We start from the raw sequence: 14,556 nt of genomic DNA, 5'->3' as shown, positions 1-14,556 counted from the left end.
ATAAATTTTCTTCAAGTTTTTACGCGGAGAATATGAGGCTGTGTTGGAGGACCATTTCAAACTAACAAATGAAATTAAGTGTAGAGCTAATTCACTGGGATAAAATGCATAGCATAGAGTTCTATAACAACAAAAGAAAGTTTCATAGTTTAAAATGATCTATTTGAAATAAATAGAGACGCTGGTTCTGACTTCTAATGTAACTCAAGGTTAATAGGGAGTTGAAGTCCTCTTTCCTTCTCCAGCTTTAAGAAGGATATTCGGTAACCTATGCTTCAGAAATAGTTATAATGCATATTGAGATCATTAAGCGAGTATTAGGTACAAAAGAATGATACACAATTACAGATCACTTGATATTGGAGTCATGCACGATACATCATGATATCTGAAGATTCATTAAAACATGTTCAAATAACGACATGCATACTCAATCTTTATTTCTTTTGTAACGATCAAATACTATCTTGATGATCCATAGAACAAGAATAAGAAGAAAGAAGAGAGAACCGATGATGCAAATGGCTATGGCAAGAACTGGTGTGTCGGATAAGACCACATACGTCCCTGCAATAAAAGTCACCATCATTGCCGAAATAGAAAGAATGTTAAGCACAGTTGATGAAGCATTAAGCAGTGACACTTGGTGGATATCTTCATTCATCGACTCAAGGAAGTAGAAAAACAATGAAGATGTTGACATGAGTAGAGCTAGTGCATCCGATACCATGAATACAGTAAAAGCTCTCTTTCTGGAAAGAACCACTAGTCCTTCGTCAACCTCTCCACTTTGATGGAGACCACCGGGCATAGTAAATCCTACCGTAAAAGTTACTGTGGTTGTCAGTGCAGTAACTAGTATTTGGGTGTTGGTCCTCATTTTATATGTTTTTCGATCCTTTGTCCTCTGTTTCTCTAAAATTTTCTTCTCTCCCTCAAATTTCACATCCTTTTCCTTTCGTTTACTTGGGGGGGTTTTATTACATCTCCAAATATCCGCTTTCTTCTCTGTTCTTTTACCCCAAAGCTTCCAGCCTGATTTACTAGTCAGGACCTCGTCAAGGGCAATTTTAATATGCACCTATAGAAAAAGGTCAACAAAGAATTACTCATAATCTTGATACAGAGACATGATCCTTTATAATAAGACTGCGATGAAACTTTAGAGATATTAAATATATCAATGCAGTAAAATTGCTCCTGCCTGTCTCTGCAGCCAAAGATCTAGCTAAAGATCTAGCTAGCAAGGTTCACAAGAATGGAAGGTAAAGACAGGTAACCATTTAATACATACTCATAATAAACAAGACTACAGGTTTTACCGTTTACGGTACCTCGTTATTTTTTGTTTCATAAAAGACAGAAAACTAGTTTTCATCAATTAGTAAAATATATGAGTGAGGTTCCTTAGGTACCTGATCGGCAACAGTAGCATCTTCAACATAGAGCATGTCCCGAGGAGTAAAATCTCTCTTGTTTCTTGCCATTGTATTAAGTCCTTTATGCTTTATCAGTCCCGGAATAAAACAACCATGGGAGATAAGTAGATGGAGAGGAGTATCGTCATTTTTATCCTTTTGTTTCAAAATCTTGTCCATGTATTTATTCGGACAATATTTCAAAATACTTTGTACCATCTCTTTTCTGTTATCAGCAGCAGCTTTTCGATTATCAACAGCATCAGCAACAACAACAGCTTTTCTATTTTCCCCAGCACAAGCAACAGCTGACATATGTAGTATGTTTTGACCATCTTGAGTTACGAATGTGTATGGAGAGCACTCATGAGAAGACAAAGCTGGCCATAATTCCATTTGTACCATCTCTTTTCTACTATCAGCAGCAGTTGCAACAGCTTTTCTATTTTCACCAACCCGAGCAACAATTGCCATATGTAGTATATTTTGATCATCTTGAGTAACGAGTGTGTATGGAGAGCACTCATCAGAAGACAAATCTGGCCATAATTCCATAAGTCGTACCAACGTAGAAGTATATCCACGTTCGATGGCTACATAAAATGGAGTTGCTTCCATATTTTCATAATCAAATGGGTGTTCCAAATCTTTTTGTGCTTTTATTAGGGCATCAAGTATGGCATCAAATTCGTAATACACCGCGTAGTGAAGTGGTGTCCACCCATTATCCTCTTTAAAAGTTACAAGCTTTTTGGCCTTTCCCAAGAGACTTAATACAGAGTCTGAAGAAAAAATAAATATATGACTAGGTTAATTATATCAAACATAAGTGAAACAGGAACATACACATAATAATTTTGAATTTGATTCACACCACATATGGTATCAATTATTCTGAAAATTTTACTTGAAGTAGCATACATATTCTGCACATGCTTTAAAATTACTTGAAGGAATCACATAATCAAATATGATAGCAACTGTTAGCCTTCCGATGTAGTGTATTATATAGTCCTAAGATAAATATATAAAGTATTAGTTCATACCTTTATCAAGCTCTTGAATAGCACGAATTAAGTCAAGCACGTCGTTGGGATCATGGTCCTTTATTCCAGCTTTGTATGTTTGAGAGAGTGCTTTGATAATATCATCACTACACTCGTCATCAATGGCCTTGCAGATTAAACGCATGAGACCATTTCTTTTCATTTCACCACCAGGTTGATTGGCGGGATCTTCCTTCAGTATCAGTCTAACAGCGTTCACATCTTTTCTCTCCACAGCAATTTGCAAGACAGTTCTTCCCAGCTCGTCTGTTCTACTAAATAATGCTTCAAAATCCTGTACACTACTCCAGCGTTTGGCTGCATCAACCATCATCCGAATCACATCGCTCTCTCCTTCTGTTCCTTCTGTCAAGTAATCAGTACAAGCTAAAATGAGTGTTACACCGGCTAAAACTACTTTTTTCAGTTACTCTTCAGTCCAATTTGGTGTTTGACAGCCATTGGTATAAGGTGTCAAAAATTGATCTCAACTGTTCAGATTGATCTGAAGTGTTTAGATTGATCTGAAGAATGCTCAAGACCTCTGGCAAACTGAATTATTTATATAATTTTAAGAGTAAACTGAATTCTCTAATTTTGAATAGCTCCCAATAACCCAATTATTGTTCCCAAAGGATCCAATTAAAAGCACCTTTGTTTTTCAGCAACTGCTTCAAGACTCTTATAATATTTTCCTATTATAATTTGACAAGGAAATTACAATTTTACAATTCAATATAATATAAAAATTATGCACAAAATATTATGTTTACACAGTTTTACCAGAAATAATAAAAGTATATATAAACAATAACATCACAAACATCCTGACAAAAAAAAATAAATAACACCACAAACATATCTGGATACTCAATTGAAATATATTAAGTATAAATCTTATTTTTATTTTAACCCCTCCTCAAACATTAATTAATATATATAATAAAGATAACTTCTTAATGTTTATCACATTTAATCATATAAAATACTCAGTAGAATATTTTAATATAACACATTTTATTTGAATATATCAATATATAATATTATTATTAAAATTTAAAAATATGAGACCATCACCCTAAAAACTTAATAAATAACACAGAGGAAAGGTTTATGAATTTATTAGATGCCCTCCAAGTTTATGGGCCCTGAAATTATCATATACTATTTATTCTAACAAAGTAATCTAACTCCTAATAAAATTAAAATCATATATTCATACCTCGGTCTATATTCTGTATGAGAGCATGCAAAGCAGTTGTCCTACCACCCGGACCATCTAAAACCAGAGCTTTGCAATCCCTACAGATCACCTTTACTATATCTTTGTAACCATTTTCTGCGGCTATGTAGATTGGAGTCTTGCCTTCACTGTTTTGAACATTGCTATCATTCGAAGAAGGCACAAGTCTTGCGGCATGAATGAGAGCTTCAACCACTTGAGTGTGTCCATGTTGTGCTGCAAGGTGAAGTGCAGTTTGTTCTGATATATCCATCTTGCTTAAAAGGTTTTTGTTTGCAAATTCAGTCACAATGAATCGCACGTTTTCTATATCTCCCTTCTTTGATTCAACGTGAAGGATAGTTTCTCCTGATTTGTTCAGTTTATCAGCTTTCATCCTTAATGCAGCTTTGGAAATAGGATCTCCCCCAATGGCATCGGCAAAACAATTGGCAATGACATCAGGATCTTCTTTCATTGCTGTATACTTTTCATGTATCATCAGTTTTGCTCGTTCATTAAAAATCACATCTTTTCTCATTCGTTTACTTGGGACCACGGAACGGGAGAACTTATTATCCCGTATAGGATCCGTTTGGATACCATCAAGTATAATTTTGATTTGTACCTATAAATAAAACAAAAACAATAATATTAATTATTATTATTTGGAGACATGTTTTATATAAATGATCTAAAGAGTGAAAAGTGGGAATGGTTCATAATACACTTATATGTGCATTATTTATAATACACATGTTCTTTTTGTTGATTTAGATTTTGTAAAAAAAATAGTTTATCAAACTACAAAGTTGGATCCTGTTGAGACCCCGAAATTTGGAGTCCTTGAAGATCACAAGATCCACCATTAAGCAAATATATCAATTAACGGTCAGGATTAAAGGTAGATTGAAACAATTTTTTTTAAAATTAATAAACTAACCTATATGCCAAAATACGTATATGCGCGACATTATTGCAAATTAACTGCTTCACCTGGCTCAATTAGATATACAACAAAACCATACTCATTTTATTAGCAAACGAAGAACATTGTTCCCTAAAAATCAAATACGATCAAAAATATAACTAGTCTTTGCAAGACGCAGAACATGAGTTTTGATATGTCTGTTGATTTTATTCAAAGGGTTAGCACTATGAATGTTCTGCATGTAGTTAACTTGTACAGATGCTTGTGGGGATATTTCTATAGACTAAATCCAACAAGAAAACATTTAGGCAGAAGAGCGGAGAGAAACTGCAGAACAATTCAACAAAGAGAGTGGAGGGAAATTGCAGAACATAAACATTGTGAACAGAGTGGAGAAAAGGATAAGAGCGAGAATAATAAAAACCTAATTATAATGACTTGAGATCAAGTTGCAGCCATCAATTGAGGGGGGTATTTCTAAAGATTAAATCCAAAAAGAGAACATTTAGGCAGAAGAGCGAAGAGAAACTGCAGAACAATTCAACAAAAAGAGTGGAGAGAAATTGCAGAACATAAACACTCAAAAGAGAGTGGAGAAAAGGATAAGAGCGAGAGTAATGAAAATCTAATTAAGATGACTTGAGATCAAGTTGCAGCCAACAATTAAGAACCTGAAGAGATGTGTAGATGATGTGATTAGTATTATTGACACGTCAGCGAGATATATTGGCTGCTTTCATTTACTCCATGTTATACAGTATTTTTTCTGTCAAAACATATGGACCGACGGATGACAAATTAAGTGCATGGCGGAGATCTTGGACTCCATTAATACTCGAAAAATATGTTGTCTCCATGGAACCTAATTCAATTATTTAAATCATATTATTATTACTATATATATAAACTATTTAAATCATTTTTTATTACTAAATATATATATATATATATATATATATATATATATATATATGAATTATCAATATATATTTAGAAATATATTGTCTTTCTTAGTTGTCCGCTTTTAATGTTCAATCACCATTTTTTGACCAAATATTAACGAACATCTTTTTATTATTTTTATTATTTTGAATACTGAAAATTACATTTAAAATAGATAATATGTACTTTATAATAATATAATTTCTAATATTTTTTCAATTATATGATATATATATATATATATATATATATATATATATATATATAAACTACTAGAATAGAAACTAAATAGAAATCAATGCGATTAAGTAGAATGGTGCGGGTTTTGGGATCGGGCATGGACTCCGAGATGGGCTAGACGGGGTCTAAGTGGAGCCTAATAGGGTCAGGTCGGGGCCTAGTGGGGCCAAGGTGGGGCCATGATTTGGCTCTTTAAGACTGTCTAGAGCCTGTTCAGGGTCTGTGAACCCTAGAGGGCCCGGGGTGGATTGAGTAGGGATGAGGGTGGGCCCTAGGTGGGTGATGACGGGGTGGGTGATGACACATAGGGGTGGGTGAGGTCATTTTAATTTTTATTTTAGTGGTTTATATTTGAGCAATTGCCTATATGTATATAAGGTTCAGTAATATTTTAAATGGGGTAATAATAAATATTTCTAATAATTTGTTTAAAATTTTCTTCAAAAGATAAAAAATTACAATAACTTGAACATACTTTAATTAATCCAAGAGATAATGTTTAACATGATCAATCTTCACCCACCATCACCTAAATGAATATGAGGGATCCATATAAATATTTACACAAGATTTAATGAGAAAAATTGTTTTTCCTCAAAATATTATATGATAATCACATGTATATCTATTTTTAAGAATGATTTTTTGTAAGATATTTGGAAGATGATTTACACATATTTTTATTATTTGAAGCAAAAAAAATTTCTACTGTAATTTAGATATTATTTATTGCATTTATCATTATATTCAAGGGGAATCTTCCATGAACATGGACGTAGAAGTAGTTTTTGCAAGTACCTGATCCTCCATAATTTGATCTTCAAAATACAACATGTCACGAGGAGTCCATTTTTTCTTATTTTCAATCCTTGTATCGAGTCCTTTGTATGTACAGAATTCTGGAATGAAGCAACCACGACCGATAAGTAAGTGAAGAGGTGTATCCCCATTATCATCCTTCTTGTTTACAAAGTCCTCCTTGCACACTTCTGGACAATATTTTAAAATGCACAGTATCATCTCTTTTCCACTTTGCAATGCTGCCAAATGTAGTATATTCTGCCCCTTTCTATCACTACCAGTAAATGTCAAAGATGTCGCTGGCCATAACTTTAATAGAAGTTGCAGAGTAGTCATATATCCTTTCTGGACTGCTATATGGAACGGTGTGGCTATCCTATCTGGATATACAAATCCATGCCCATATCTCTTTTGTGCTTGTATTATCTTGTCAATTATCAAATTATGTTGATAATATACTGCATGGTGAAGTGCTGTCCATCCAAGATTGTCATGAAATGTTACAAGCTCTTTGAGGTCATAATTATTTAGCACACTGAGGACATATTCTGCAAACAAATTGCAATAACTGAATCAGTTATACATTATTCTCTTCGTATATGTAGGTCTGGTTTCAAATTGTTAAAAACTAGTCGAGGGATCAACTGATGATTGATCATGGAAATAATTGTTGTGAGCATTTCATTTTTTCTAATATTCATTGTGGGGGTTTTTTAATTCTACTTATACATGTCATAGAAATTTATAAAATATGTTGAGAGTTAAAAAAAAAAGGAATATACTGTATATGGTTAAACCTATCTCTATGTATTACATATCATACAAAACAATTAGAGATCACTTCATAACAAGTGGATGATAGATATTATTAGCTCATTCAGTATGGGCCTCGTTAAGATTATTTGATAGCAATTTATTTGGATTGGACAGTAAACACTCTCTCGACCGACATGTAAAGAACTTCCGGAGGATGCATCCTCAAATTTCTCGCTCAATCGTCCAAATAGCTCTCCAATTTATCGATTCCTAATTAGGTTATATGTGACCAGTTTTTTGCGTTATTTTCGACCGTTTCTGCTCAAAAATAGCTAATTTCGACCGTATTTGGCCGGTCGAAATAAGCCGCTTTTCTTGTAGTGTAAGATAACCCGCTACCGTCGGAGGTTTTTTGGTGCCTATTCTTATCATTTCTGCTATTTAGGTATTTAATGTATCTTCTTCTCATCTGAGTCTCTGTCAATCACTTCTAGTTCTACCCAAGTACGAGTCTTTCTCAACCTAAATTGTAAATATTAGTATATTCATGTCGTTTTCTTTGTCTGTTGTTTTTACATATGTGTGTTATTAATACTTTGAAGCTTATCAATTGTGCATTTCTTGCTTAATTTAAAGGCATGAAAGCTTGTAGTATATATCTTTTTCATTTGATTTTTGATCACTCATCAGTCACCAGTTCATAAGTATATATGTTAGTGCGAACTCTACCAAAATCTTAAGGTTATTGGAGAAGTACATTGGACGTGTTTAGTAAGTTGTGTTGGGTACAACAAACGCTCAATTATCTTCTTAAAAATGACCAAAGCTATGTGGTAGAACAGTCTGAATATCAAAGGAAATTTACTATGAATTTATTTAAAGGCAATGAAAAGATGTATATAGTACGACTACAAATTATGTAAAACGTAATTGTAATGGTGGTGGTTTTCAAATTTATTTCAACTTAATAGTTTTGCGATTTTATTCTAACTTCCTCAGCCACTTTTAGTCTAATTATCTAACTCCGGTTCCATAGTTCTGTTTAAATAAATAATATTCGATTTGAATGGTAAAAATTTTAAAAAAATATTTTTACTACTGATATGCATGTTCATATTTTGTAACATTGAGGGAAATGTACGGCTAGTTAACCAGCATACAAGGTGCATGTTTTTTAGCCCCCCCAAGAAATAAGTTTTAGATTTACATAATAAGTAACTAGTATATATGCAGCTTTCTTATTTGTTAAGGTTTTATGATGCGTCGAATAAATACGTTTTATGTTGGATTGGTAGAATTCTGGTTTTTCATAAATACATGTTTTTGTTGAATAGTTTCATTGAATAAATATACTATGTCTTTTACTGATTATATTATGGATGTTCAGGATCGATTGTTATGTTTAACGATAATGTATTGTTATCTAGAAAAGGTTCGTTCAAGAATAAGAGATAAGACCTCTTCATTACTTGGATTTGCTTGTACATTAGAGTTGATGGATAGTTCCAGCATACAGTGTTAAGATATGATGCGTCTTTCTCGTGTTGCATATATTCAACTTTATAACCATTTTAAGCAACGTGGTTGGCTTCGGGATAGTCAATACTCCACAATCGTAGAAAAATATTCTTCAAGTTATAAGTCATAATTATCGCTTTATAAAGGTTGAACGAAGATTCCAACACTCTACTCAGACAATACATAAATATTTTCACGAGGTTTTGAATGGAATGATGGAGTTTGCAATAGAAATCGTTGTTCGTACATAAACAAAACAAAACTCAAATATTTCGTAGAGACAAAGAGAACTACTAAAAATATTGCAGTTCATAATTTTATATGGAAAGAGAAACTAGAAAACAAATACTTTCATCATTGCGATGAAAGTAGTGATGGTGAAGAAAATCACGAAGACATGGAACAACCGACAAATGAGACACAATGGACATCTCAAGCTACAAATACATGAATGATCTTCGAGATCATATTACTTTAAAATTGTAATTCTTTTTTCTAATTGTTACGTAGTTGTGTTTAAAGACCTTGTTTATGCAATAGAAGATCTATAATAACATGAAATTTTAATTTTTTTTATCCTTTATAAATAAGTATATCTTATTTTTTTCATGTGATTCAATCAAAATATAATTTCATATGATATTATTCATTTAACAAGTTATACTAGTAAATTATCATCATCCAGATATATTTGTAGAATTTTTAACAAACAGTATCATTCATTCACTCACATTACTAATTATCGAGATCATCCAAATGTTCCTCTCGTCTAGAATCAAAAGTTCAGATTTAACAAATTCGTCGTGCTCTCTCTTGATTGTGATGAAATACACGATGTTCATATCACGGCAGATCAAATTAGATCAAATTGTGTTATGTTGAGTTTGAGCATATCAAATCTGATAATGGGATGCGGTGGGGATGGTGGTCACTAGAACGGTGGCTGTGATGGGTGTGTAGAGGTTGGAGTGTGGTTGGTTGTGTTGGGTTTGAGTAGATAAAGGCAGATAGATATGGGACCGTGGGCGGGTGCTGATGGTGAGTCGCACGGGTTTAAGTTTGAGTATAATTGATTTTGGGGTTGTTTGTGTGTTATTGCTATGGGCTCAGCAGGGGCATTCATTTTTAGCCATTTGCAATTAGTTGCACGTTTTCAAAAGATTTTTTCAAGTCTGTATATGTAATTTTCAAAAGATTTTTTCGAAACTGCATATGTGGTTGCTAGATACAGTTGCATATGCAACCTCCGTATTTTTGCAAATATTTTTTCAGATACAGTATTTTTGCAATTTGTTTTAAAAAGTTACAGTATTTTTGCAAAAAATCGTTTAGACTTGGGTATTTATGAAAAAAGCCCTAAATATATATATATATATATATATGTGTGTGTGTGTGTGTGTGTGTGTGTGTGTGTTTAATCTAATTTTTAATTAGCTATTTAACAGACTTAACTATTAAGAATTTATTCGGCTGTTAAATACAAAATTTATTTAATCATGTTATTCTATCATAATTTTATTTTCACAATAAAATTAGTTATATTTAAAATATTTATAATAAAATAACAAATGACATAACTGCATTGCACCAGTTATAAGCTAGTATGATTTAATTTAAGTAATATTGAAATTAATGGCATTATACATACCTTCGTTGCCCCTGTCCATGTCAGATATGAATTGGTGCACATTGGCAGATATGAATTGGTGCACATTGGCAGACTCCCTGGTTTGGACCTCCTTTTGGAATTGCATCATTTGAACTCCTCTTTGGTATGTTTGAGTGAGTAAATTGACGATATCATGTTTCTCGTTATCCATGGCTCTGTAAATTAAAGGCATGATACCCATCAATTCAGGATACATGCGCCATATGCGCCGGCCATAAACTGGATTTTTTGCCAGTATCAGTTTAACCACGTCCAGATGATTTTCCTCTACTGCCAGTTCTAAAATCATACGTCCCTTCTCATCAGTCCTATTAAAGAACTGCATTAACCTTTGATCTCTCTCGTCTGAGGTCCCATGCTTATTTGCATGTTTGACTGCTTTAATGATTAACTTAATTACAGCGGTTGCTTCTTCTTCTGCCCCTGCTAGGAAAGTACTGTAATATTAGAAGAAAATCTCCCTTTGGACATATTCGTATTTGAAACATTTAAGCTATTATAAAATTTATTTTTATGATGCAGAAATACTATACTGTTTGTTATTATTAAGTATAACGAGTTGAGTCCAAGACCTGTTAGAAACTTGAAAGTCGCATTTTATGGAAAGTGCAACACAAAAGGTGTTTACGAGTGTTTTGTATAATCAGTACTATAACTAAATTTAAAATATAGACAATTAAATTATAAATGTCATATACGGGTTATAAACTAGTCTATCAACATTATAAAAGAATTATATATATATATATAATATAGGCTATTGTTCCATGGAGAACCATCTTATATGGAGTCCCGTGGAGAACCATTTGATTCTACTTTAAAATTTCATTAATAATTTTAAAATTAGACATACTTATGCATAAATTTTGATTCTAATGTAGAATACTAATCATACATAACATGTATAAACAATTTAACACATACAATCTAAGTAAAAAAAATTGATTTTTAAATTTGGTTCTACTGTAGAATCACTCTGGATGAATATGGTTCTACTGTAGAACCAGTTTGTATATTATGATTAATTTCCAACGTTTTTTTGAAGAAAAAATAATGAAACCACTAAGGTTCTTATCTAAATCTAAATTTATGTTTTTTACATGTTTAAAAATAATTTTAAAATATAATATATAAACATGATACTTTTTACATATCTGCAGTTCTGATCCATAACAGTTATTAATATGACAAGGTTGTAAGAATTCTTAGCTTAGGGGTTTTAAGAGGGCCTGTACATCTAAAAAAACAAAAAAAAAGTATCTTAAAGCATATTAAATTGTTATATACAACATATATCCTACATACCTTTGTCGAGATTGTTGATAAGAATATGTAAAACAGTCGTCCTACCAGCAGGAGCATCCAAATTAGGAGCAGCGGTGGAAGTTGTACAGATCATCTTTGCTATATCGTAATACCCTCTTTCCACAGCTATGTAGATCGGTGTTTCACCTTCACTGTTCTGTGTGTGCGGATGACTTGGATCCGCCTCCACTAATAGCTTAACAAGGCCCACATTACCCTTCCTAACTGCATCATGTAAGGCAGTCTCCATTTTATCATCAGCTTGCCAAAGGAAAGCTTGAAAAGTAGTCACTGGATTATCATCATCTAGAGAAGGAGGGAGCAACTGTCTAGCAGTATTAATGAGGATCTCAGCCACTTCTGTATGTCCTTCACACGATGCTAAGTGAAGTGCTGTCTGTTTATATTTGTTAAGCTTGACCAGAAGCTTTTTCTCAGCAAACTCCTTTAATATAAATTGCACGTGTTCTGTATTTCCGTTTTCGGATTCTGTGTGAAGAATAGTTTCTTCGTATTTGTTCAGTTTATCAGCATGCATCTCCAATGCAGCTATGGCATCATCATCTCCAGCAATGGCAGCTGAATACAGAGCATCTTTGTCCATAATTTTATAGAGGGTTCCACCAGGGCTTTTAGCTATATAGATAAACATGTGTCAAATCGTGTGTATGTAAGGAATCATCATGACATTGAATATATAGGTCAAGAAAAAATTTACATAATAGGAACTAAATATAGTGGGTGTTTGGCAGCCACTTTTAAGCCGAGCTTCTCGGTTTATAAGTTAGCAGCACTTATTCGTACCGTTTGTGTAATGGCTTCTACTTATTTCCCAAACACTTTAATCACTTGTAAGTCTTATAACTTGTTTCTAACTTCTACTTCACTTTTTTCACTTTAACCAAGAAGCACTTATTATAAGCTCATCCAAACGGCCCCATAGTTTAATTACCAAAAGGGTATGCATGCCTTTATAGTATATATGTCTAACATTAAAAAAAAGAGGCAAGAGACAGAGTCTTTATAAGGCATACCTTGGTCCAAATTCTTGTTAGGCACAACACTACTACAATCAGGTCCCAGCAAAGATGGAGCAGTGCAAGTTGTTGAGATGATCTCTGCTATATCATTCAACCCTTTCTCCACTGCTATGTACATTGGTGTTTCACCAGACCAATTTTGAATATGTGTATCACTTGGATCCGCCTCTACTAATAGCTTAACAATAGGAGCGTGCCCTTTCAAAACTGCTTTATGTAAGGCAGTGTCCTCATTCAGATCAGATTGCCTAAGAAACGCTTGAAAAGAAGTAACTGGTTTATCACGAGTATTATCATCATCTGAAGAAGGCAAATGTCTAGCTGCATCGATGAGGATCTCAGCCAAGTCAGTGTGTCCATTTATTGCTGCCAAGTGAAGTGCAGTTTGTTTCTCTGCAGTCAGCGTAGCCAAAAGATTTTTTTTTGCAAACTCCCTCAGAATAACTCGCACACGTTCTGCATATTTATTTTCAGATTCACCGTGAAGGATAGTTTCTTCCCCTCCGTTGAATATATCAGCTTGCATTTCCAAATTATGAATTGCATCATCATCTCCTTCAATGGCCGCCACATAAAAAGCGTATCTATCCATAATTTTGTATGTTGTTCCCCCCTGGCTCTTACCTATATGTGTGTATATGTGAAGAAAGCTTTTAGCAAAAAACATAAAGAATTAAGCTTAAAAGTAACAAAGAACTACCAAAAGAGTGTTTAAAGAGCATACCTTGGTCCAGATTTTTAATACGCACCACAGTACTACCACGAGGCCCCAGCAAAGATGGTGCAGTGCAAGTTGTAGAGATAATGTCTGCTATATCGTTGAGCCCTTTCTCCACAGCTATGTACATGGGTGTTTTACCGTCATCATTTTGAATATGTGTATCAGTCGGGTCGGCCTCTACTAGTAGCTTAACAATATCCAGGTGACCATACTTGACTGCTGCATGTAAGGCCGTGTCCATATCTTTATCACCTTGCCTGAGAAAAGCTTGAAAAGAAGTCACTGAATTATCATCATCATCTGAAGGAGGAGGAGGAGGCAAATGGCGAGCTGCATCAATGAGGACCTGAGCCACTTCGGTGTGTCCTCCTCGATATATAGCTAAGTGAAGTGCTGAATGATTATATTTACTAAGCTTAGTCAAAAGATTTTTGTGTGGAAATTCCCTCAAAATGAATCTCACACGTTCTGTATTTCCCTTCACTGATTGCAGATGAAGGATAGTTTCTTCATCATATTTGAACAGTCTATCAGCTTCCATCTCCAATTTGGCAGTGGCATCAGCATCCCCGGCCATGGCAGCATCGAACAGAGTATCCAGATCCATAACTATATTTTACTCTGCCTGGTGGAATATCTGGGATTATAAATTATAATACAACAAACTTGCTAGCAACCAGGAGCTAGTTATGTAACTAGAAGCTTGGTATATTAAGAAGATGCTGACCAACCTAAATGCTACGCTGTGGTGATGTAAAATGGTTGTTGGGCTTGGTAATGATGATGATGCATTATAATTTTGAAAACTAAAAAGTAAATACTGTAGGAGTGGTCTAACTGCAGGAGTAATTTTGTTGGTCTGTGAGATGATGAGACATTGAGACTGATAGAGCTGGAATTTTCTTTATTCAGAGGCAAGCCTATTCATTAAAGTATAACGTGATTAA

At 33.8% G+C, this 14,556-nt stretch overlaps 1 protein-coding gene across 5 annotated transcripts; it reads right to left on the bottom strand.

Moving 5' to 3' along the window:
• Nucleotides 1-382: 382 nt before the first annotated feature.
• On the bottom strand, nt 383-14,469 carry LOC108208647 (uncharacterized). Of its 5 annotated transcripts, none has more exons than XM_064086540.1 (9): nt 13,613-14,469; nt 12,883-13,512; nt 11,849-12,484; nt 10,523-10,969; nt 6,598-7,148; nt 3,687-4,314; nt 2,465-2,851; nt 1,416-2,200; nt 383-1,081 (listed from the first exon to the last, which is right to left on the bottom strand). In XM_064086540.1, exons 1-9 carry the CDS (start codon nt 14,214-14,216, stop codon nt 431-433), a joined length of 5,319 nt encoding a protein of 1,772 aa, XP_063942610.1. In that variant the 5' UTR covers nt 14,217-14,469; the 3' UTR covers nt 383-430. The 5 variants fall into 5 exon arrangements, with proteins under 5 accessions (XP_063942610.1, XP_017234673.1, XP_017234675.1 ...); XM_017379184.2 differs by having other exon boundaries at nt 2,465-2,830; XM_017379186.2 differs by having other exon boundaries at nt 2,465-2,827.
• Between the last annotated feature and the right edge of the window lie 87 nt (nt 14,470-14,556).

This window comes from Daucus carota, chromosome 2, assembly GCF_001625215.2.
Source record: "Daucus carota subsp. sativus chromosome 2, DH1 v3.0, whole genome shotgun sequence".
Taxonomy (NCBI): Eukaryota; Viridiplantae; Streptophyta; class Magnoliopsida; order Apiales; family Apiaceae; genus Daucus; species Daucus carota.
This window is presented reverse-complemented; position numbering and strand designations above follow the sequence as displayed.